The 26,496-nt window shown below is 42.5% G+C and overlaps 1 protein-coding gene and 1 long non-coding RNA gene across 3 annotated transcripts in view; one reads left to right on the top strand and one right to left on the bottom strand.

The window, feature by feature from the left end:
• LOC139184491 (uncharacterized) overlaps nucleotides 1–26,496 on the bottom strand; it is a 145,716-nt gene that overhangs the window by 72,024 nt on the left and 47,196 nt on the right. The gene's annotated exons all lie outside the window — the stretch shown is intronic.
• On the top strand, nucleotides 804–25,244 carry AADAT (aminoadipate aminotransferase). 2 transcript variants are annotated; one of them, XM_019965767.2, is made up of 13 exons: nucleotides 806–1,224; nucleotides 1,791–1,959; nucleotides 3,297–3,429; nucleotides 8,383–8,457; nucleotides 10,268–10,477; nucleotides 11,540–11,605; nucleotides 13,216–13,298; nucleotides 13,691–13,787; nucleotides 15,055–15,116; nucleotides 15,384–15,448; nucleotides 20,024–20,130; nucleotides 23,888–23,989; nucleotides 24,906–25,244. In XM_019965767.2, the coding sequence occupies exons 1-13, from the start codon at nucleotides 1,158–1,160 to the stop codon at nucleotides 24,942–24,944; spliced, it is 1,275 nt and encodes a 424-aa protein (XP_019821326.2). In that variant the 5' UTR covers nucleotides 806–1,157; the 3' UTR covers nucleotides 24,945–25,244. The 2 variants fall into 2 exon arrangements, with proteins under 2 accessions (XP_019821327.2, XP_019821326.2); XM_019965768.2 differs by lacking the exons at nucleotides 13,216–13,298; nucleotides 13,691–13,787 and having other exon boundaries at nucleotides 804–1,224.

Below are 26,496 nucleotides of genomic sequence, written 5' to 3'. Positions count from 1 at the left end.
CTCTGATGCGTCACTTCTCTGCCTGTCTCCCTGAACTCAATCATCCCCACCTCACAGTCAATCAGCACCCTCAAAGTCTCACCTGTCCCACTCCTGCAGCTGAGTGGAAAATTCAGCAGAAACTGATGAAAGTTCAGAGCCTGCATCTTATGAAGAGAAAGCTCTTTAGTTTTGGCTCCCTTAGTTTTGTTACCATTGATTGGGAATGTGGGTGGGGATAATTTCCATACTTTAAAAAATAAAATTCTGTATGTAATCAATACTATAAGAAGCACAGACCTGTACAAGAATATGGCTCCAAAGGCTAATGTTCTCCTTGGCCCAGAACACCAAACACCTTTCACCAAACAGGTTCCTCCTGACAAAGGGAAGATGTTTAAGTTTGTATTAAGTATCTAAGGGAATCACACTAATTAAATGTGAGGAGGAAATCCTGAATCTCTCTAGTCACATCAACATCTCCATTTTATCGCCCCGGCTATCCTGCTCCCGGCCAACCGGCCGCTCCAGGTCCAGTCTCCAGGAGGTCCTGGCCGCTCCAGGTGCAGTCTCCAGGAGGTCCTGGCCGCTCCAGGTCCAGTCTCCTGCAGAGACTCCAGGTCCCGGTTCAAGCTGCTAATGCGGGGTGCCAGGTCCCCATACTGCCTGGCCCCCCAAGACGCAGGACCAAGCTAGAGGGTGTGGCCGGGCCTCGGATTGGAGGGGCGGGCCATCAGGGCGGCGCCGGAATGGAGGCGTGTTCTCTGCGGCCAAGGGGCTGGAGGCGAGGACCCGTCTAGAGGCGCGGCCAGGGGTGGGGTTGACCTGCTGCCGCCGGGACGCCGGGACTCCTCACAGGTTGGAGGCGGAAACCAGACCCGAGGCGCGGCACGCAGCCACTACGGGAGTGGAGGCGTGGTCTCGGGGCGAGAAACCGACTGGGAGTGGTGGCCATTGGCTCTAGACCGCGTCACGCAGGGAGGGAGGAGGCACGCGTCGTGAGCCTGTGAGTGGACTTTGCCAGGCCTGCCACCCGCCGGCCGAATCCTAACCAGGCCCGAGCGCAGCCTGCAGCCGGGACTCTGGCCCTGCACGCCAGAAACCGATACCCAGAGGAGGTGCCTTTCTCAGGCAAGGGTTAGGCCGGACTGAGAAAAACCTCCAATCGGAGAAGGAGAATGAATTACGCTCGGTTCATTACCGCCACGAGCGCGGCCAGAAAGCCTTCTACCATCCGAGTCATGAGTGAGTCCGAGCTGTGCCCCTCTCCCATGGGCTGGAAGTGGGGGTGGGGGTGCCCTCAAAGCGGCTCCAGCCTGGGTGAACCTGGCTCTACGCAGACTTGGCACAGAAATCGGGCCGAAATAGGCACAAGGGCAGTAAATCAGCAACAGAGAGAGGCCAGGTCACGGTCATGGTTAGACTTCAGGGGGCTCTTCTGGCACAGGAGTCAGGGTTCAGCACAGCCTGCAGGCGTGTGCAGAGCGGGGAGGGCGGGTACACAGGACAGAAGGGGCTGCAGGGAGCCTGGCAGGCAGGGAGGGGCCGAGTGGAGGAGGGTTTTCTGTCACTGTGGCCTCTGCTTTGTCTGGGCGATCAGTCCGCCTTCTCAGTGGCACGTGTTGATTCCTCAGTTCCTCCACTAGTGAGGTCCGTACAAAGTCATCTTATGTTTCTTTCAGACTAGCATTCTATCACTAGACATCGTTACACTGTAAAGTTTTATTGACTCTAATGCAACATACTGACCATCTCTGTTCATGAAAGTCTTAACTGAAAGTGTTTCTTCTTCTCTTCCATATTTGTTGTAGCTGAAATATTGAGCAAGGCACCGAAATCTGTCATCTCCTTGGCAACTGGGGCACCAAACCCCAACACGTTCCCTTTCAAGACTGCGGTCATCACCATAGAAAACGGAAAACCCATCCAATTTAATGAACAGATGATGAAGAGAGCACTGCAGTATTCTCAGAGTGCTGGGTACTGATTGATCAGTAGTTCAGCCGCTAACTTGTGTCGACTCTATGACCCCATGGACCGTAGTTCGCCAGCCTTCCCTGTCCTTCAGTGTCTCCCAGAGTTTGCTCAGACTCATGTCCACTGAGTCAGTGATGCTATCCAACCATCTTATGCTCTGCCGCCCCCTCTCCTCCTGCCCTCAATCTGATCAGTAGATAATTTAACTTAGTTGGTTCATTTTCATGAGCAATATTCTACAGCCAGCTGATAAAGCATCTTGTGTCTTTTTAAACTGGATATCAGCATTTAGGAAGGTTTGGGGAAGAGTTTTCAGAGTAATTAAGAGCAGCAATGTTTCTGACTGCTTAAGATCCCTAATGACTGATTCTCAACCTTATATGACTAGGAGAGGGAGAAGATTTTGGAAGTAGGTACGATTTGTGCTCAGACTGGAAAAAATACAAAGTGAAAATAGATAGGTAAATAAACCAGGATAGGAGAAAGGAGAGGATGACACAGGAAGCAGGCATTTTAGGTCCTGAGAAAAAGTTTTAATGATTATGTTTCCATGCTAACCAGGCAGCTATGGAAATGTGTTGCCTACAGTTCAGATGTATTTAATTTCATAAAGGCAAATGGAACAAATATTCTAAGGGTTTCCTTAGCTGGTCTTTTTCCACTGATGAAGGGTAACTTACAGACTGTCTATTAATTATATTTTATTAGTCCATTGCTTTGTGATGGAAGAATAATTCATGTTAGGTACATAACAATTGTATATAATGTATGCCAAGAACACGCCTGCCAATGCAGGAGATATAAGAGATGCGGGTTCGATCCTGGGGTTGGGAAGATCTACAGAAAAAAATGACAACGCACTCCTGTATTCTTGCAAGCATAATCCCATGGACAGAGAAGCCTGGCAAGCTACAGTTCATGGTGTTAGAAAGAGTAGGACATGACTGAGCAGCTAACACAGAGAGGCTTTTCTTTCCATGATGCAAAGAACTTAGTGAACCTGAACTTCAGGTATCCTACAAACTCTCCCAAAGGAAAACAAAAAGTCAGTAACAGTGAATGCTCTAACGGAAAAGAAAAACTATAGCTTTTGGAATAAGAAAGCTTTAGATTCAAGTCTCTACTAATTTAACAACCAGCTGATTAATTTATGTTAATTTCTTACTCTGTAAGATTGTTGCCCTGTATTTTAAGTAAAGATAGTAATATCAGTGAAAGGCATTCAAAGATTTTTAAATTGAATATATATAAAGTGCCTGGTATGAAGTCACCATTTAGTTGCTGTCTACTACCATTCTGATTTTCACTACTGTCAATTTTTAAATGTATTTATGCTTTAGAATCCCAGAGCTGTTATCCTGGCTAAAACAGTTACAAGTAAAATTGCATAATCCGCCCACCATCCATTATGCACCCACCCAAGGACAGATGGACATATGTGTCACATGTGGCAGCCAAGAAGGTCTCTGTAAGGTAAGACTGGAGGGGAAGGGCACCCATGGCAAGAATCTAACATGTGCACCCATACAGCCATCTCTCCCTTAACCACAGAGCAGCATGTTTTGTGAGACACCAGGTCTTCACCTGAATCATAAGTAGAACTTGAAGACATGCACCAGCCTGATTTCTCTTAAACAGAGAGCCCAGAGCTCTGAGTCCTTTGGACAAGATTCCCTGCAGCTTAGTGAGCACGGATCAGTTTCATGTGGCTCAGAGATTCAGGCCACATTGAGTTAGGCCGTGGTTATGTCTGTACGACTTTTTAATTCCTTGAGGGTGCGTCCTGACCCTCCTGAGCTGAGGCCTCATCCCTTTGTGTGTCTGCTGCTGCCATCATCTGTACCAGTTGCCTCTTGTGCCCCGTCTCCCTCTTGGCTGTACTTCTCCAGATCCAGGGGTACGTCTGGGCTGTGGCTGACCTCTCCTCTGCGTTAGCGTCATCTCTCTCTGTCTCTCTCTGTTTGTCTGTCTCTCTCTCTACCTCTCTCCTGGATTCCAGGAAGTCCACCGAGGTAACCACCACTGGGGGTTCCCCTGATAAAGAGACTGCGTATATAGTTCTCAGTTTCATATATCTTTTTCTTTTCTTTTTCTTGAATAAGTAGTCCTGGATAAGGAGATTCTGTATTCGTCTGCACATCTAGCTTAAAGTATGACTCTTGTTTATATTAAACCAGAGTAGTTTTCTTGTTCCTCTTATGTATAAGAGGAAACCTATAATCTGGTTACTTTTAATGAATTTTAATTCAATTATTATTCCAGAATAATGTATTGAAGCAATAACACTTTAAAACTTCCTCCCTGTTTTATGACTTAATTAGGACAAAGACAAGGATAAGCTGCTGTTTGAGGTGGTTTTTTGTTTTTTTTGTTTTTGGAAGAGAAATATTTGTGATGCCCCAGACCAGTAGGAAAAAAGTTCTTTTCAGTGAAATACCTTTCCTAGAAAGGTACACCATGAGCCTTTTTTTCCCCCTACAAAAGATGCTCTGGAAAGTTCCTTCTTTGTCCATCTCAACATTAGTCCTATCGAAGAGGAACACAGCACACGTGCCCAAAAACATCAGTAACTCACTGGCTCACAGCCATGCAGTTACAGAGGCCTCCTGGGAATATGGTTTAACATTTCTTTTTTTTTTAGAACATAATATAGTTTATTAGTTCTCATATTTATTTCTTTTTTTTCTTTTTATTTATTTTTTACTTTATGTATTGGTTTTGCCATACATCAACATGCATCTGCCACGGGTGTACATGTGCTCCCCATCCTGAACCCCCCCCTCCCTCCTCCCTCCCCATACCATCCCTCTGGGTCATCCCAGTGCACCAGCCCCAAGCATCCAGTATCGTGCATCGAACCTGGACTGGCAATTCGTTTCTTATATGATATTATACATGTTTCAATGCCATTCTCCCAAATCATCCCACCCTCTCCCTCTTCCACAGAGTCCAAAAGACTGTTCTATACATCTGTGTCTCTTTTGCTGTATCGCATACAGGGTTGTCATTACCATCTTTCTAAATTCCATATATATGCGTTAGTATACTGTATTGGTGTTTTTCTTTCTGGCTTACTTCACTCTGTATAATAGGCTCCAGTTTCATCTACCTCCTTAGGACTGATTCAAATGTATTCTTTTTAATGGCCGAATAATACTCCGTTGTGTATACATACCACAGCTTTCTTATCCTTTCATCTGCTGATAGACATCTAGGTTGCTTCCATGTCCTGGCTATTATAAACAGTGCTGCAATGAACATTGGGGTACATGTGTCTCTTTCAATTCTGGTTTCCTCGGTGTGTATGCCCAGCAGTGGGATTGCTGGATCATAAGGCAGTTCTATTTCCAGTTTTTTAAGGAATCTCCACACTGTTCTCCATAGTGGCTGTACTAGTTTGCATTCCCACCAACAGTGTAAGAGGGTTCCCTTTTCTCCACATCCTCTCCAGCATTTATTGCTTGTAGACTTTTGGATCACAGCCATTCTGACTGGCATGAAATGGTACCTCATAGTGGTTTTGATTTGCATTTCTCTGATAATGAGTGATGTTGAGCATCTTTTCATGTGTTTGTTAGCCATTTGTATGTCTTCTTTGGAGAAATGTCTATTTAGTTCTTGGGCCCATTTTTTGATTGGGTCGTTTATTTTTCTGGAATTGAGCTGCAGGATTTGCTTGTATATTTTTGAGATTAGTTGTTTGTCAGTTGCTTCATTAGCTATTATTTTCTCCCATTCTGAAGGCTGTCTTTTCACCTTGCTAATAGTTTCCTTTGTTGTGCAGAAACTTTTAATTTTAATTAGATCCCATTTGTTTATTTTTGCTTTTATTTCCAATATTCTGGGAGGTGGGTCATAGAGGATCCTGCTGTGATTTATGTCAGAGAGTGTTTTGTTTGAGGTGCTTTTTTTTTGAAGAGAAATATTTGTGATGCCCCAGACCAGTAGGAAAAAAGTTCTTTTCAGTGAAATACCTTTCCTAGAAAGGTACACCATGAGCCTTTTTTTTCCCCTACAAAAGATGCTCTGGAAAGTTCCTTCTTTGTCCATCTCAACATTAGTCCTATCGAAGAGGAACACAGCACACGTGCCCAAAAACATCAGTTACTCACTGGTCACAGCCATGCGCTTACAGAGGCCTCCTGGGAATATGGTTTCACATTTCTTCCATTTTGCCCTCCAGAATAAATATTATTTTAGGTGCACAAGTCTCAGATAATAAACAGCACTCACTCCTCATTTAGGATATTGGACTTTGTCATGTCCCCTTACCAACACAGGAAATGTTGGTCATGAGGTTTTCATCTGATCCATGAATTATACATGGATTTGCTTGGTCCTAGGAGGTCCTGTTGGAGAAGGCAATGGCACCCCACTCCAGTACTCTTGCCTGGAAAATCCCATGGATGGAGGAGCCTGGTAGGCTGCAGTCCATGGGGTCACTAAGAGTCGGACACGACTGAGCAACTTCCCTTTCACTTTTCACTTTCACTCATTGGAGAAGGAAATGGCAACCCACTCCAGTGTTCTTGCCTGGAGAATCCCAGGGACGGGGGAGCCTGGTGGGCTGCCGTCTCTGGGGTCGCACAGAGTCAGACACAACTGAAGCGACTTAGCAGCAGCAGTAGCAGGAGGTCGTGTAAAATGTAAATCAACTAACTTGTCAGAGGAGGCCTGTGTTTGTCATAAAATGCCTAAAGCTCATGAGGAATAGTAAATGGAATATCCTAGGCCAAATCAGGAAAGAAAAGTCAGATCTTCTGTCTCAATGGATACTGGCCGTGATGCTTGTCAAGAGCTCTAGGTTGTTCAGTGACACCGAGGAGAGGCTTGACCTGGGGCTGATGAAACATCACAGGGTAGGCAAGGATGGTTCTGTGCCTTGTGTAAGATTCGTTGGAACGGACCCCTCTGATTCAGGCAGGGAAAATCTCTGTCTGGCTCTGCTGATGTCCTGAGGCATCACAGGGTCCTCAAGATCTGCTCTGATTTGCAGGCCTGGTCTCCCTTGACCTCCGCGTCTCCTGAGCCCTTGCTGAAACCGTCCTTTCTGGAAACTCCCCCGTCCTTGCCCTGCCCACCCTGCAGTGTCCATGGTCCACAGGAGCCCCGCAAGACTGGGCCTCGGACCTCTTCCCTTCCCGCACACACCTCCCCTGGGCATCACGCCAGGTGCCCCTGCCCACGCCTCCATCGCCAGGCGCCCTCCACATCCACATGTCCACCGCCCCCAGTGACCTCACCCCAGGCTGTCTCAGGGGCACCTCACACCAAAACACACTCAGCTGCTTCTCCCTCAGAACAGACAACATCGGGGGTGTTTTCCAGTGAATGACACCCCTCCCATCACCTCCCTGCTGTACAGCCAGGAATCTAGAGGCCCCTCCTTACCCCTCCTTCTCTGCTTCCCCTCAGCCCACACTTGTGTCCCTTGCTACTGGTTTCCTCAATGCCCCTCAGCTCTCTTCAGCTCCACCACCACCACCCCACCCAGACCATCCTTGCCTTTCCCTGGGACTGCAGCAAAAACCTCCCAAATGAGCCTAGAATCTTCCCAGACTCCACCTGTATTCTCACTCCTCTCTGATACTTTGATCTTGAAGCCAGAATGACCTTCTCAAATGCCTGTCTGATCTCATGACTCCTGGGTCCCGCCCTCTACTTAAAAGTCTCCCTGGCTCACTTGTCCAAAGGCCTCCATGGGATGCTCTCTGCCCACTTCCTTCTGACCTCCCTCCACTCTCCTCTTCACACTCCACCTCCAAGCCACAGGATTCTTTCAATTTCTCAGATGTGTACCTATCGTCACCTCTTCCCCAACTCTTCACTTCCTCAAAGAAGCCTTCCCTGAGTACCCCAAGTCTGCCGAGTGCCCAAGTCCTCCTACAATGAGCACTAGAACACTGGCATCTACACAGCAGTACTTATCACTGATTTTACATGCATATTTATCTGAGTGGTGTCTAGCTCAGTGCTCTAGCACCTTCATGAGGGTAAAACCATCCCATACAATCTTCACTTTCTCTCCATACATTACACAGGCCTGGCTTATAACAGAGACAAACTTTTTTCAAAGAAGGCGTAAATGTGTTTAGGATCCAAATCAGTTCTGTTATTTTTCAGTGTAGAAGAGAGGTTGCCAAACTATGGCTTGAGAGCCAAAGAGAATCATCCCATGTCTGATCCTGCAAGTAGAGCTTTAGTGGAACTCAGCCTACATGCTGTCTGTGGCTGTGCTGTCACCACAGAGGCGGAGCTGAATGGTGGCAACACAGATGCCAGGGCCCACAGAACGCGCCCCATCTGGCGTTTATGGGAAACTTGCCAACTCCTACTCTGGAACCCTAGTGAGCTCAAAATAAAGTTGTGGGGGGTTCTACGACTGGAAATCATACTCTCCAAGCTAACCTTTGCCTCTCTTATTAGGTATTTGAAATGATCGTTAATCCTGGAGATAATATCCTTGTAAATGAACCTATTTATTCAGGAACAATTCATGCTGTGAGTACACATTCTTACAAAAGGTAACTCTTTTTTATAGTAAATAAGGAGAAAGCACTGCACCTTTAGAATTATCTGCCCACTGAAAAATACAATAGCATCTTTGTGAAGAGGAGAAGTTTTAATAGAAGCAAAATATGCTAACCATAACTTCTGATATATACATTACGTTTTACAAAATCTAAGTGTGGAGGTGCTAAAATTCAGTTGTGCAAAATCCTGTCCAGTGTTCTTAATATTTCACTTGAAATGCCTCTTAATTTACAAAGACATTTTTCATTACTGTCTATATTACCACATGTCTAAGACAAATCATATGTCAATGTAATATAAATAAACCTATCAGTATGACCAGGACTTTTATATCTAGTGTTTATTAGAAGACTCTAGACCCAGAATAAGGAGGCAGATCACCTGCTCTGCTGGGCCCTGCTCAGAACTCAGCACTGTCTGGGGCACAGTACTCTGGGACTGATGTGAACACAGTCAGAGAAGCACCACAGTCACAAAGAACTGGAAATGAGACCATACGTTGAATGCTTTTAGGAACCATGCTTTTTCCCGCAGAAAGAGGAGATCCACGGGGACATGAGGATTGTCCTCAACTACATAAAAGTTAGCCATGTCACAGAGGAGTTAGATTTGTCTGTGTATGTCCTTAGGTTGACAGAACTGGAACCAAAGTGTGGAAACTACAGGGAAGCAATTTCAACTCCATGTAACAACTTTCTAACCATCAGTCTTACCCACTCTCTGAGGAATAAGGCAGGCCCATCACTGCAGGCGCTCAGAGAAAGCAACCAGACACAAAGGAACAAATATTGTATGATTCTGCTTATACAAAATATATAAAACAAGCAAATTCATAGAGACCAGAAGTTGATTGGAGGTGACCAAGGACTGGGGAAGGGGAAACGGGGAGTGGTTGCTTACTGGGTCCAGGGTTTCTGTGTGGAGTGATGAAATGATTCTGGACTTGATAGTGTCACGAGACGCACACGTCGCGAACACAGTTATTGCCACTGAATCACACACTTTAGAATGGCACAGTTTTTAGGAATACACATTTTACCACAACTTTAAAAACTAAAAATAATTCCCTTTTCTTCATGATTGGAGGCTAATTATTAATCACTTTCCTCAAATATACATATAAAACTTGCATCTATGTAAATAGCTGGATGCACCACACTGTCACATGCCCAAATAGAGATCTGTGCCAGGCTCTGAGGGAATAGGCTGAAGATCTGTGTGCAAGACTTCTGTAAAACTGTGTTCATGAACAAGGCCACTATTATCAACTACAGCCTCTGCAATCAGTGCAATATAGAAATACTTGCACACTTCTTGAGGAGCCAAGGCCTGGATGCTCCTTGGTGCCCCAGCACCACCGTGGCCCCCCCGACCCCTCTCCTGCGACCACCCTGAACCCCCACAGTGCAGAGCTAATGCCGATTGGCGGGGAGTCTCCAGGACCCCATTCCACCCTGCTCTGTGTCTGTGCTCCCATGCTACACCGCTTGTCCAATATTTTGAGTATCACCTCTGCTTAAAACTTTTTATGTATTAGCATCACAGGTGCTTTCTAAGATTGATTTCCTTCCTCAAAATCACTCCCTAATAAACACCTATTTTATGAACCAGTTCTAATCATAATTGTGAAGATGATGCAGCGTGGGCATAGAGCTGAGGGCAGGTTTGCGTTTAAGGGTGTAAATGGTAACATTCTCCTTAGTGTAAGAACCCTTGGCACTGATATTTTATAGTCATGTCTCAATCTCAGACTTGCTTTTCTCTCTGTATTTGACAGCTGCAACCCCTGGGCTGCAACATGATTAATGTTTCCAGTGATGAGCACGGGATTATTCCAGACTCCCTCAGAGAAATACTTTCCAAATGGAAACCAGAAGATTCAAAGAACCCCAAGAAAAACAGCCCCAAATTTCTTTACACTGTCCCAAATGGCAACAACCCCTCTGGGAACTCATTAACAGCTGAGCGCAAAAGGGAAATCTATGAGGTATTTTCAAAGGTGTTACGTACTTGTGTGCTTGATTCCTTCTGACTCTTTAGAAGAGTGCTCCCAAATTCCTTCTCTGGTTAGCCTCTTCCTCTCAAGGAAGATGATTTTTAATAAAAAGAAGCCATCTATGCCAGGGTCGCCACAAATTTAAACACAAGAAATTACTACAATCTGGTTGACTATGATATATTCCTTTCCCTTTAATTGATATTTTCATTGAAAGAGATGCTTTTCTTGGTGTGATGTTACATTCACCTCTTACTCCCTTTTTTTGTCTGCCCCTCATCTCCCACCTCCAATCCATCCCATGGCCCCCACCAACCACTTACCCAAACCCACCATCTCCTCAGCCACCCTCCCGCCCTGACCCTGGGACTCACTCGTGAAGCTCCTCCCCACACACACGCCCCGTCCCCCAGCGCCGGCCCCACCACCAGTCACTGAAACTCTTCCTATTCAAGTGTGGACCGACAGCCCCTCCTCCAGCCGCTTCCCAACCACACACGGAAAATAAAGATAAAAGTCCTTCACTTCCACACACTGATGAGACCTGGGCCTCTGCTCCCAAACCGGGGGCTCTCACATCCTTCCCTCTGTCCCTTAAACAGCCATGCCTTCTAGAAACTTCTGTCCCTAAAACATGCCAAGTATTTTCTGCCTCCAGGGCCATTGCTCCCTGCTCTCAGTCTAAACATCTCCCCCAGCATCTGCACAACTGATCCTTCCGGTCAGCCTGGGCTCTCCTGCAGCTTCCCTGTCTCGCTCTCTCAAACATCAGCCTCCTCAACCATCTGCCGGGCCCTCAGAACCTCCCACCTAATCCTTCTCTGGTCACTATCTAGGAGCTCAGGTTCTGTCTTTACCACCAGAATGAAAGTTCTGTGAGGACAGAACGTTTAGGGCTGGTTCCTCCTCCTAGGACAGTGGGCACTCAGCAGCTGCTGGGATGAATGAATGAGTGATTGAATGAGTACAAAGAACTATGAATGATTTCAAGTGATTTTCATCTTACACAGCTCTTAATTTAACTTTACTCTTACTTTATTTAATGTGTTTTAGCTCGCAAGAAAATATGACTTCCTCATCATAGAAGATGATCCTTACTATTTTATGCAGTTCAACAAGGTAAGCAATGGTGTCAACTCAGCCCACAGTTAGAAGATGAGGTGTTGTTAATGCACCTGATTGAATATTAGCCTGGCTGCTGAATATTTTCTTCTGTGGTGTTAACTGCTTATTCCAGAATTTCCCTACTTTTAGAATAGTGGCTGGCTCTGTGTCAGGCACATGAAGGAACATGTGAGTCAAGGTGAGGGTCGTCTTGACTCCACATCCTGATCGTAGTTCCATAGACATGGTACCAGGGATGTGGAGTGGGTGTCTCCTGGGGTGTTAGCCTCAGTCTCTCAGGGGAGGCTGATGTGCTGGAGGACTTGGGAGCTGTGTTCCGAGAGAAGGCGGAGGGCTGTGCTCATCAGTGATGTGCTGTGAGCAGAGGAGGGCGCTCCTAGCATCATGGTCCCTGCCTGCCATCCCTGTCGCGTAGGGACGGGACGCACCTGCACAATAAAGGACCGAAGGCGATGGCACCCACTCCAGTTGGAAAGTCCCATGGACGGAGGAGCCTGGTGGGCTGCAGTCCATGGGGTCGCGAAGAGTCAGACACGACTGAGCGACTTCACTTTCCTGTTTTTTTTTCATTTATATTTTGTATTTTATTCAGTTTTAATGACAGTACATTCATATGGTACAAGAAGCAAATCATATATAAAAATATACAGGGAAAAATGTCACACTCACTCACCCCAGTTCCCATCACTACTCCAACAGGTAATCATTTTTATTAATTTCTTTTAATTCTTTTGGAGTTTCTTTATGCATCTAGTAGCAAACATGAATATGTATTTTTATTTCCTTTTCTTTTTTCCACAAAACATTGTATATTATATAGTCTCCTCTGCACTTTTTTTTTTTACTTTACAATATTGTATTGGTTCTACCACACATCAACATGACTTTCATGCACTGGAGAAGGAAATGGCAACCCACTCCATTGTTCTTGCCTGGAGAATCCCAGGGATGGGGCAGCCTGGTGGGCTGCCGTCTATGGGGTCGCACAGAGTCGGACACGACTGAAGCGACTTAGCAGCAGCAGCAGGAGATCCTTCCCCAGTGTCCACGTGCACCACTGTCCCCGAGCACTCTTCCCTAGGAGACAACAATAATGGCCCAGACTCCAGCGCCCAGTTCCTCAAAATCTAACACTAGAATTGCTCTCAGGACTGCAGAGAACAGACACACGGATTCAGTCCCCACTACAAATCTACTGAAAAGAAACACAATTCTTGGCTTTTTATCTATTTGCCTATCATGTCTGCCTGCCACCCACCCTAAACACGACCATGGCCCCCTTCCCTGTGGGCATTTACTTTGAAATAAACATGGAAGTTTCAGCATTGCACGCTGACTACATGGCTCATCTTCATTTATACTTTTTCAGGGTTTCTGGTTGTTCTAAGGGTCAGCATTCCCTTTCTAAACAGCCCTGCATGCTGATGACCCTCTTCATTGTGGTCTTTTCCAAACTAGTTTTCCTGGAATCCTTCCTGGGAAACTGTTCATCCTGGATCTCAAGCCTTGGGACAAGGAGGTCCTAGGTGAAGTTTCCCCACTCTGCACAAAGTAGGGATACAGATCTAACAGATATAAATATCGTATTTATCTTCCATTTCAAGCCCTGGGCACCGACATTTCTCTCCATGGACGAGGATGGGCGCGTCATCCGAGCTGACTCTTTTTCCAAAGTCCTGTCCTCAGGGTAAGGCCCTGGCTCTGCCTTCAGGCTGCAGATAAAGGTGACAGGGCTGCCCCTCAGCATCTTTAGTGCAGACAGTTCTTCTCACTTAAGATGCTTGTACACACTCACCTTAACACATCTGTTCGATTATTACTATTACTAACAGATTTTCTCCCAATCCATCCCCACTGGTCAAAGATCCTTGACCTTTAAGCTATACCTGTAAGGGAACTGGTCAAGTTTGGGTCATGTACAGAAGACTTTAAAAATACCTTGTCAGATATTCATTCTATTTTAAGTGTACAGTTAAGTTTAAATAAGAAGTTTTACTAGAAGGTGTTAAGTCATGAAATCAGTAACATGGTGTTCATTGATAATGCATGATTGGTAATGTGCCTTTTCGTTTTGAGCAGGTTGAGAATAGGGTTTATAACTGGTCCAAAGCCCTTGATTGAGAGAATTGTTTTACACATACAAGTTTCAACAATGCACCCCAGCACTTTTGCTCAGGTAATGACGGTTTATGAAATATCAACTTTTTGAATCAGATCATAAAAGAAATAGATCTTGGCAAATAGACAGAGTAAGGTGTCACTACGAGAGAGATCACCGACTCCATCTCTAGCTCCACATGGACTAGCTAGACAGCACGTATTTGCTCCAAAAGGCAAAAGAGATTTGAATGGACCTGATGCTGTTTCAAGTGTAGACCAAGCCCCTTGAGAGTCAGAGATCTCATTCATCTTGTGTCCTGGCATCTAGCCCAGGAACCCAATAAAAACAGTGTTAGACTCAACAGGATGGAAGGGGTTTGGTGAAGTAACACACAGCTCGCTCCATTGTCCTGGAGTCTGAGAGCAAGGGTTCCGGACCTGCTAGCGGCCAGGCGTCTGCCTTCACTGCCCACGTGCTAACCTCCCAGTGGCCAGGCGTCTGCCTTCACTGCCCACGCGCTAAGCTCCCTACAGAGACCAGCTGGGATGCATTTTAATTAAAAGACAGTAAAATTATTTTTGGAGATTGCATACATTTCTTCACAAGCTTTGAGAAATGATTGGACCCATCCCTAAGGCAACCTTGAAAATCAAACCTTAAGGACAGAACTGCTAGCTATGAAACCCAAAAGGGTAGTTTATGTAAAATGGACATTTGTTTGATATTATATGTTCCACAAAGTGCAGATGCCTGCATGTTTTATCACCTTGGGGACTTTTTCCATATTTTCTGTATCTGTTATCAACCAAATTTCACTATCCATTTACAACATTTAGAACATCTATTCTGGATTAAAAAAATCTCTGGAAATATTGTATAACTTTATGCATCAACTGTATGTGTTTTATACTTAGGCCATCCAGGGCAGCATTTATTGAGTAGATCTGGGACTGGACAGTCTTACTTGAGTCCAGGCTCTGTGATGAGCTGTGACCTCAGGAAAGCTCACCTCATGCTTCAGTCTCTGCCTCAGTAGACTGGAGACAATGACCTGCCTAATAAGGGTATTACAAAGACCAACTAATCTGAAATATTAGTATATTCACATGGTACAGCAGTTTCTGACACACAGTGAGAACCTGATGAACATTTGTTATTTTTAATGTTATTGTTGTCACTGTTGTTAATCAGCACTGTTATAAAAAGCTTGACTCGAAAAAGCTTGTTGCAGCTTGGTGCATCTTTTTTAGGATGGTTTGCACATAGTCAAGAGTGATTTGCTTTCATTTTTGGCAAAAACACATTTAGAGTGTGAACCTTGTTACTGTCTTATGCTTTTTAGCTCCTGGTATCACAGCTTCTATACCAATGGGGAGAAGAGGGCTTCCTGGGTCACGTAGACAGGTAATGTATTTGAGGTTTCATACTTTACATAGAAATGGACTTCACCCTATTAATTTTCATTTTCTAATTATTCCAAAATAATGGAAACACTACAAATTAGAAAGTTTACCACTGGACAGATCAAAGAAATATGGTCTATTCCCTCATCAAGAATTCAACATCTTCATCAAGATATAAAATAGATTCTTATAGACTGGACCCTCAGAGCCTTTTGGTTTCTGCAATCAGTATAGCAAACACATATTTTTCATTGTTTTCTTCCTCTAGGGTTATTGATTTCTACAGGAAGCAGAGGGATGCATTAATGGCAGCAGCAGACAAGTGGTTAAGTGGTGAGTGGAACGCACATCCTATCCTGGGATGAGCAGCAGTCCTTATATGAGTGAGGGATACCACAGAGTATTGTTAATAATCCCGGGGAAGGAAACAGGGTCCAGGAGTATTCTTGACAAGAAAATATTACTCTATAAATAATCTTAGTAATATTAGCACAAAGAAATAAAGGAAAACAATAGAATGGCAACGACTAGAGATCTCATCAAGAAACTTAGAGACACCAAAGGAACATTTCATGCAAAGATGGGCACAATAAAGGACAGAAATGGTAAGAACCTAACAGAAGCAGAAGAATTGAGAAGAGGTGGTATGAATACACAGAAGAACTTTACAAAAAAGGTCTTAATGACCTGGATAGCCACTATGGTGTGGTCACTAACCTAGAGCCAGACATCCTGCAGTGTGAAGTCAGGTGGACCTTAAGAAGAATCACTATGAACAAAGCTAGTGCTGGTGGTGGAATTCCACCCAAGCTATTTCAAATCCTAAAAGATGATGCTGTTAAAGTGCTGCACTCAATATGCCACAAATGTGGAAGACTCGGCAGTGGCCACAGGACTGAAAAAGGCCAGTTTTCATTCCAATTCCAAAGAAAGGCAATGCCACAGGATGTTCAAACTACCACACAATTTTGCTCATTTCACATGATAACAAGGTAATGCTCAAAATCCTTCAAGCTAGGCTTCAACTGTACATGAACCAAGAACTTCCATATGTTCAAGCTGGTTTTAGAAAGGCAGAGGATCCAGAGATCAGATTACCAACATCCGCTGGATCATCAAAAAGCAAGAGAGTTCCAGAAAAACATCTATTTCTGCTTTATTGACTATGCCAAAGCCTTTGACTGTGGATCACAATAAACTGTGGAAAATTCTGAAAGACATGGGAATACCAGACCACCTGACCTGCTTCTTGAGAAACCTATATGCAGGTCAGGAAGCAACAGTTAGAACTGGACATGGAACAACAGACTGGTTCCAAATAGGAAAAGGAGTACGTCAAGGCTGTATATTGTCACCCTGCTCATTTAGCTTCTATACAGAGTACATCATGAGAAACACTGGGCTGGAAGAAGCACAAGCTGGAATCAAGATTGCCGGGAGAAATATCAATAAGCTCAGATATGCAGATGACACTACCCTTATGGCAGAAAGTGAAGAGGAACTCAAAAGCCTCTTGATGAAAGTGAAAGAGGAGAGTGAAAAAGTTGGCTTAAAGCTCAACATTCAGAAAATGAAGATCATGGCATCTGGTCCCATCACTTCATGGCAAATGGATGGGGAAACAGTGGATACAGTGTCAGACTTTATTTTTTGGGGCTTCAAAATCACTGCAGATGGTGATTGCAGCCATGAAATTAAAAGACGCTTACTCCTTGGAAGGAAAGTTATGACCAACCTAGATAGCATATTCAAAAGCAGAGACATTACTTTGCCAACAAAGGTCCATCTAGTCAAGGCTATGGTTTTTTCAGTGGTTGTGTATGGATGTGAGAGTTGGACTGTGAAGAAAGCTGAGCGCCGAAGAATTGATGCTTTTGAACTGTGGTGTTGGAGAAGACTCTTGAGAGTCCCTTGGATTGCAAGGAGATCCAACTAGTCCATCCTAAAGGAGATCAGTCAGTCCTGAATATTCATTGGAAGGACTGATGCTGAAGCTGAAACTCCAATACTTTGGCCACCTCACACAAAGAGTTGACTCACTGGAAAAGACCCTGATGCTGGGAGGGATTGGGAGCAGGAGGAGAAGGGGATGACAGAGGATGAGATGGCTGGATGGCATCACCGACTCAATGGACATGAGTTTGGGTAAACTCCAGAAGTTGGTGATGGACAGGGAGGCCTGGCATGCTGCAATTCATGGGGTTGCAAAGAGTCGAACACAACTGATCGACTGAACTGAATGGTTTGTCCAGTAGTCATGTATGGATGTGATGGACCATAAAGCAATCTGAGCGCTGAAGAATTGATGCTTTTGAACTGTGGTGTTGGAGAAGACTCTTGAGAGTCCCTTGGATTGCAAGGAGACCCAACTAGTCCATCCTAAAGGAGATCAGTAAGTCCTGAATATTCATTGGAAGGACTAATGCTGAAGCTGAAACTCCAATACTTTGGCCACCTCACACAAAGAGTTGACTCACTGGAAAAGACCCTGATGCTGGGAGGGATTGGGAGCAGGAGGAGAAGGGGATGACAGAGTATGAGATGGCTGGATGGCATCACCGACTCGATGGACATGAGTTTGGGTAAACTCCAGAAGTTGGTGATGGACAGGGAGGCCTGGCATGCTGCAATTCATGGGGTCGCAGAGTCGAACACGACTGATTGACTGAACTGAATGGTTTGTCCAGTAGTCATGTATGGATGTGATGGACCATAAAGCAATCTGAGCGCTGAAGAATTGATGCTTTTGAACTGTGGTGTTGGAGAAGACTCTTGAGAGTCCCTTGGATTGCAAGGAGACCCAACTAGTCCATCCTAAAGGAGATCAGTCAGTCCTGAATATTCATTGGAAGGACTAATGCTGAAGCTGAAACTCCAATACTTTGGCCACCTCACACAAAGAGTTGACTCACTGGAAAAGACCCTGATGCTGGGAGGGATTGGGAGCAGGAGGAGAAGGGGATGACAGAGTATGAGATGGCTGGATGGCATCACCGACTCGATGGACATGAGTTTGGGTAAACTCCAGAAGTTGGTGATGGACAGGGAGGCCTGGCATGCTGCAATTCATGGGGTCGCAGAGTCGAACACGACTGATTGACTGAACTGAATGGTTTTTCCAGTAGTCATGTATGGATGTGATGGACCATAAAGCAATCTGAGCACTGAAGAATTGATGCTTTTGAACTGTGGTGTTGGAGAAGACTCTTGAGAGTCCCTTGGACTGCAAGGAGATCCAACCAGTCTATCCTAAAGGAAATCAGTCCTGAATATTCATTGGAAGGACTGATGCTGAAGCTGAAGCTCCAATACTTTGGCCACCTGATGCAAAGAACTGACTCAGTGGAAAAGGCCCTGATGCTGGAAAAGATTGAAGGCAGGAGGAAAAGGGGATGACAGAGGATGAGATGGTTGGATGGCATCATCTAGTCAATGGACACGAGTCTGAGCAAATTCCAAAAGATAGTGAAGGACAGAAAGCCCTGCTTGCTGCAGTCTATGGGGTCACAGAGAGTCGGACAGCTGAGCGACTGAACAACAGCACAAACCCTGACACAACTCTACATATTTCTATATATGAAGTCTATACCTGGCTTCAGGAAAGGATCTATGGTTTTCAGAAAAAAAGATCAATTAAGCTAACAATCAACCATCAATAACCTACTTAAAGCCAACATCTGTATTGAAAGATTTTCAAAATATTGCTCCAAATAGAAGAGGAATTGTGACATAAGCAATATATTCCTTTTCTAACCTGACTCCGTAAAGACAAAATAGTACTATAGTACAAGCTAAATGCAATCTAAGGTGGATTTCTCATTACAGATGATTTGCCTTGTAATTATTAACTTCATTTATCTAATATTTTTTATCACTAATCTGATTTCAGAATAGTTTAGATTTAATTGTCTATTGACAAAGAAAGTAAAATGAATTGCATGGCTTTAATTATCCCACTGAAAATGCCTTTGGCAAGAATAATAGTATATACAAAGTATCAATTCCTTGTTTCCATCATATCTGCTTCCCTATGAAGTCTTATCTTTTTGATAAGAGTACTGTTGCATCACTTCTGTTGTGCTGAAAAAAAGGTTTTAATCCTCATCCATGTTTGGTTTTCTTTTTTTTCCCTAAAGAGTAATGACTAAAATCAAAGTAACTCTTGTTCCTTCTTGGTTTCTCTATGCTTATATTCAATGAAACAAAACCTACAAATATACCTGGAATTCCTGAATTTTAAGTACTTCTTAATTGTGCATGCATGCTGAGTTGCTAAGTCATGTTCAACTCTTTGGTTGAACTCTTTGGACATACAATTTCCCGGACCAGAATACTGGCATGGTTGCTATTTCCTTCTCCAGGGGATCTTCCCAAACCAAGAAATCGAATTTGCATCTCCTGCATTGGCAGATGCATTCTTTATCACTGAGCTACCTGGGAAGCCCATACTTCTTAATTATTAGTACATTCTGATTAAAAAAAAAAAAAAAGAACTTTATTGGACTTCTGAACAGCTATATAAATGATAGGATTTATTGAAATACTAGAAGACTCTAGAAAGAGTTGAAGAATCCTCTCCTAAAATTGAAAGAGTGTCTTAGGGGCAGCTCTAAGGAAGGGAGGCAAGCATGACATTGGAGTTCCTGAATGGCCCTGAGACCCACTAAAATCTTAAATATACATGAGTCTCCTCTCTCCCTTTCAAATGTTCCCCTTGCTTTTTGAAATAAAACTGTAACACTCATTCTTCAGGACTCATAAAACTATGTTTTTTTAAAAAATGCTATCTCCAAGGGAACTTTTTTGGAAATACTAGTTTACAGTTACTGCGATACATCATTTAAGCAATATAGTTGACATCATCAACAATGGCCTTAGGAAATATTTCTTCTCTTCTTCTCTTTGTAGGTTTGGCAGAATGGCATGTTCCTACTGCAGGAATGTTTCTATGGGTTAAAATTAAGGGCATTCATGATGTAAGAAAACTGATCGAAGAAAAAGCCTTTAAGAAAGAGGTAAAACAGGGGGTGGGGGGGAAGCTATACTTTTTCTGTAAGGTGATATCTTAACAAAAACAGCAAGAGATGTTTATCACTGCCCACCAACTGAAGGATGATTTTGTGTATCAGTTACAATATCTTATTATTAAGATCATAATAGATTGGGGGGGGCTGTTTTTTTAATATTTACTTATTTACTTAGTTTCAGCATAAAAACATCACTGTGGCATGTGCAATCTAGTTCCCCAACCAGAGATCAAACCCAGAGCCTCTGCATTAGGAGAAGTCCTGAGATCATGATGGATTTGGGGTTACAGAACTAGTCTTCTGGTCTAAACTAGGGGAAATACAGTCATTCAGCTCAGCTACTGGTTAGCCTAGTGGCTAAGAGCACAGTCTCTGGAGCCTCAGTCCTTAGGAGTGAACCCCAGCTCCAGCCCTGCCCTGATATGTGGTGCTGGGTGAGGTGCCCTCACCAAGTCTCATCTGGAAAATGCAGGTAATAGGACTCTTTCCCTCTTAGAGTTGCTATGATGATGACAGACATCAACACGGAAAAAACACTTAAACTAATGCTTGGAACATCGTAAATGCTAAGTATTGGCCATTATAATATTTAAAGTACATTTTTTTCCTGACTATGAAAGTAAAGCAAAAAAAATAAATAAAATTAAATTAAAAAAAAGAAAGTAAAGCATATTCACTGTAGCATCATACTTCATTAAAGCATAATGAAAAAATTTTAAATAGCCCATAGTTTTACCACCCAGATTTTATTACCATTTGTGATATATTTTCTTGAAGAGTTTGTATATACCTAGTATTTTGGCTATGAAATTATTTTCTAAAGTATAGTTGATTTACAATATTACATTAGTTTTAGGTGTACACCATACTGATTCAAAATTTTTGAAGGTTAGACTTCATTTAAAGTTATAAAATCTCGGCCATATTCCCTATGCTGTATAATACATCCCTGTATCTTATTTACTTTATGCACAGTGGTTTGTACATCGTATTCCTCTGCTTCTGTGTTGCCCCTCCCTGCTTCTCTCTTCCCAATGGTAACCACGAGTTTGTTCTCTATAGGTATGGGTCTGTTTCTTTCTGTTATCTGCATATAAGTGATAACATGGTGTTTCTCTTCTTCTGAATTATTTCACTAGGCATAATACCCTCCAAGTCCATTCATGTTGTCACAAATGGCAGGACTTCGTTTTCTTCTGGCTGAGTTCCGATGTATATGTGTAGCACATCTTTATTCATTCATGTTTGATGAACACTTAAGTTGTTCTTTTATCTTGTGTATTGTAAATAATATTGGGGTACATGTATCTTTTCAGATTAGAGTTTTCTATTCTTCCAGATATATGATTGGATTGGAATTGCTGGATCATTTGGTAGCTCTATTTTTAATTTTTTGAGGAACCTCAATATTGTTTTCCATAGTGGCTGCACCAATTTACTTTTCCACCAGTAGTACATGAGTGTTCCCTTTTCTCCACATCCTCGCCAACACTAGTTACTTGTGTTCTTTTTGTTTATAGCCATTCTGAGAAGTGTGAGATGATATCTCATTGTGGTTTTACTTTGCATTTCTCTGATGATTAGTGATGGTGAGCATCTTCTCATGCACTTGTGGGTGATGTGCATTTTTTAATCAAGTTTTTAATATGGCTATGCAATTGTTTTAAATGATTAAAATTACACAGAAAAGTTTACATCCTGCTTTTTTACTTAAAATTGTCCTGCAAGGATTTCTTCTGGGTTTTTCTCTCCTTTTATACTTAAATCATAAGTATACTTAGATATACATCCCCTCTCATTCAGAGACATTGATTACACTGGGAAATCTAAACATTTTTGTCTGGCTTTCCAATTTACCAAATAAAGTATCCTTTCTCTATTAATTAATTCCTTTATGGTTTTTGTCACTCTTTTCTAAACACCCAGATCTGTTTCTAGAATACCTTTTTTCTTGAAGCAACGAGTGCAAAAGAACAGACTGTTGATATTGGCCAACTCCCATGCTAGAGCATAAGAGATGAGGCAGTCTAGAGGTCAGAGCTGGGAACTGGCTGACTGGACCTGAGGCCAAATCCACTCCCCTGGGAAAGTCACTCACCTTCTCTAACTGTTGTACTTGAGCACAGGACTTGTGCTTTATGAATTTTTTAATTCTAATGACAGCACATAGTAAATGCTTAATAAATACTTACCTGACTCAAAGAAGTGCATTTTAGTATAATAAGTCAATTTTATAACATTTTGTTTGCTTTCTTATCAATGCCATAATCATCTGAAACATTTGATGAATGGCTATTTGTGTGTATCCCTGAGCTAGGAGCTAAGGATACAGACTTCATGTTTTATCATAGTTTTTTCAGTCCCCTTCATTTATTCCCTATTCCCTGTTGCATGTACCTTTAACTTTTCTAAATAATCATCAACTTTATTACCACTCTCTTAATCTAGATTTTGACCATATTGGAAGGAAATTACTACCACTTCCTCCTTCTCTACAGAAATTTGCTTCTGGCACATTCCAAAAGAGTCCCACAATATTGAAAGAAATTATGGTTTTCATTCTAGATGCTTCCCAGGAGGCACTAGTGGTAAAGAACCTGCAGGAGACATGGGTGTGATCCCTGGGTCGGGAAGATCCCTTGGAGGGGGCATGACGATCCACTCCAGTATTCTTGCCTGGAGAATCCCATGGACAGAGGAGCCTGGTGGGCTACTGTCCATAGTCTCACACAGAGTCAGACACAACTGAAGCGAGTTAGCACGTTAATCAAGACACAAAACTCATCTTCTGCCTTGAAACCTTCTCCCCAGAATGCCCCAGATCATTTCATTCCCACCTCATCTAACTTCAGCACAGAGGTCCCACACTCACACCATGTAACAACAAGCAGTTACTTAAAACTTTGAATGTCGTGATTGTACTAGACAATCATCTCAAGGATTTTGTTTCTGACTCGGGAACAATTTTCAAAGACATGGTCTGCAGGCTCCTCTGCTCCTGCCATGAGTCTGAGACCTGGGTTCATGCCACCTTCTTGCTCTGCATTTTTCAGCACACAGATCCATGATGACTGCACACTGCAGAGGGCATGGTGGGTCACACAGGAGGTATTTGGGGCCAGGCTGAGAAGGAGCACCAAGATGTCCCCTCTCCTGGCTGGGATTCGAGCACTCAGCCACAGGCATCTAGAAAGAGGCTGGCAACAGTGTTTTCATGGCCAGGAAGCAGCGGACATGTGCTCTAGGGCAGCGAGCTGTCAGCCACAGAGGTCACCAAGTAGAACAGCTGTCCCACCATTTGGACACATTACTTGACATTTTTATTCCATCACTCTATGTATGAAGTGTTACCACCTCTTTGAGTGATCAGTTTTCTTTCCACTCGGGGCCTCCATATTCTATATCTTCTCCTTGAAGGACTCTTCCCTTACTTTTGCTTGACCAACACCTACTTATCTCTCAAGTCCCAGCTTAAAGGTCACCTCCAAATTTGATACCTTAAAAAGTGGTTTGGATTTATTTCACTTTTCTGGTTACATTAAATATTTATACACTTTCCCAGTTTCTATGCTTTTAGTTTTGTTTATTGTAAGACATGCAGAATTTTTATATAAATTGATTTTTCTCTTGTGATTTCTTCAATTGCTTTTAAACTTAAAAAGTCTTCCCCTACTCAGGTTAGATTTTCCTCTGTTTTTATTGTCCCTTTAATGGAATATCACCCATTTTCCATAAACTCTCTCAGATATTCATGCTTCCGGGATGTGGTTTCTACACTGACAGTTCAGCTCCTTGCCCGTACTTCAGAGCATCCTTCTCTTCAGCTTCTCCAGAACAGATGGACTTGGTGAGTACCATATTCTCTTTAGAGAAACACTAGATATCAATTTATTTTTTGTGTTCATTTTGTGAGTTACAACATTATTTGTTGTCTTCCTTGTTTTCTGAAAAGCTAGAATAATTGGAAAGTCATAAGTTACCATTCAAAGAAATTGCCAGACTTCTTTAGAAAAATGATGAGAGCAAGTTGCAGTTGAATTTTTATTGTCTTCATGAAGTTTTCAGACTTACTCAACATTGTTTGCAGATTATCAACATGTTACAAAGAGAAACTCTTTCACTCCTTCATGGAATTAACATGAGCCAAAAGTATAAATTCATTAAGTCATCTCTCTCTATCTCTGAAGGAAAAATTCAGCAAAGGCCAAATAAAATAATATTAATGATTAGAGTTAATTAATTGATTAATCACAAAGTCCATCTTCAACCAAGATAACAGAAAGCAAGTTCCTAGGCACTGACTGATGTGTCGGGAACTCACAGAAGAGCCATACGCTGAGATCCAGTAACTGTGAGAAGAGTGTATACTTATCCTTGGAGATGGGGTGCCTCTGGGTGTGTTCTTGATTTACTTGCTTTCTCACATCATTAAATATGCTTTTCGTAAGTTGTATGTGAATAGAGTTGGACAATTGAAACTATACAGAAGGCATATGCAAGTGAGGGAGTATACGCAAAAACCAATTTGTGTTGTGACAGAAAAAGATGATCTTGAAGGAATAAGAATTTTAAAAAATTCCTGGAACTCTGATATGCTTCCATCTTCCTATATTAGTGGACATGATGGCGTCTGACTCAGATAGACCTGAGGTTTAAGCCTGACCTTACATGGTCTGATCTCTTTGTTTGAATTTTTTAAGTTATGACAGACTTTTCCTAAATGGCATCTAATTTTCTTAATTCTTCTCTCTGTTCTATTTTAGGCCTTTCAGAGACTGGCCCAACTTATAAAAGAATCTTAATGAAGAAATCAAACTCTTCATAGCACTCATGGATTTCAGATAAATTATTTCTGTATTTCAGCAAGAAGAAACAATCATTGGTGCTAGATTTACAGACAGGGTTTCACTAAATATGTCATGCCTGTAGTCATTTAACTACACAGCTTTCAAAGTGCCCTTGAACCCATCAGATCTCCAAAATATAATTCATCCATACCTTTTGATAAATATTCAACCCACACAGTTAATTTTATCCTGGGTTTTATTGTAAAGAACTCTGTATTCACTTTATAATTTCCCATAAATCTTCTTTGAAACTGACATTTTATAGTAAATTATTTATAAGCCAATAAGTTTAAAATGGCATATAATGTGAACTTTATCTCTTTTTAAGGAAATGTTATGAAAGCTTCCACCTGGAGCAGTAGTAAAACAATCTGCCCACCGATTCACGAGACTCAGGTTCAGTCCCTGGGTTGGGAAGAGCCCCTGGAGTCGGAAATGGTGACCCACTCCAGTATTCTTACTGGGAAATCCCATGGACAGAGGAGCCTTGCTGGTTACAGTCCATGGGGTCACAAAGAGTCTGACATGACTGAGCACTCACTCAATGAAAGCTTATTGCAAAAGTTGTTAGAATTTGACCATTATGCATAATTTTCAGTAAGAGTATCACAGACATTATATAATATAAAAATCTCTATAACATGAAATTCTAAAACTAAACATACCTAAAGATGTTCCTATTAATTCTGAGGAGGGGAGACTGAGGACTTTGAAAAATGGACTACATTGTATTTTATGATTCTACACAACTTCAAAAACACATTCTTACCAGTTATGTGATTTCAAGCTACTACATACCTTTGAGGTACTCAGGATATACTTTTTAATGCTTTTCTTTCTCATCTTTTACTATCTTTATTTTCCCATCTGATTATTAAAAATATGCTCATGTAATTTTTCAGATAATCCTAGAAATGTAAAGGATAAAGTAAAAGCCACTGCCTGTCTCATTACACCATTTATCATCCATCCTTTTAGATGTTTCTGTGCATGTACATGAGCATAGGATGTCATTAGGACAGTATCATAAACACCCTGTATCCATTTTCTGTCCTTATAGAACAATTTACCAGCATTCCATCTAGTCACTGTGAAGTTATCAGGTCTTGTAAGGAATGAGAAGTATAGGTCACTGTCGTTCCCAAGATCCTTATGTACATAAAAACCTCCATGACAGTTGTTATTTTTCCACCATGTGAATGAGCTGGAGCGTTTGGTCCTGGTGGTCATCACTATAGCTATTTCAAGCTGACTTAAAATGAAGAACTAACTATCAGGAAGCACAGAGTCACAGGCAGAATAAATTGAGGGGAACATGAAGATATACATACAAATCAAATTGACAAAAATTAAAGACAAAGAAAAATATTAAAAGTTAAAAAAGGGAAAGCAAAAAATAACATACAATGTAATTCCCATAGGGTTATCAGCTGATTTCTCAGAAGAAACATTGGCCAGGAGGGAGTGACATGATAGCTTTAAAGTGAAGAAAGGGAAGAAACTGAAT

This window comes from Bos indicus, chromosome 8 (genome assembly GCF_029378745.1).
Source record: "Bos indicus isolate NIAB-ARS_2022 breed Sahiwal x Tharparkar chromosome 8, NIAB-ARS_B.indTharparkar_mat_pri_1.0, whole genome shotgun sequence".
Taxonomy (NCBI): domain Eukaryota; kingdom Metazoa; phylum Chordata; class Mammalia; order Artiodactyla; family Bovidae; genus Bos; species Bos indicus.
This window is presented reverse-complemented; position numbering and strand designations above follow the sequence as displayed.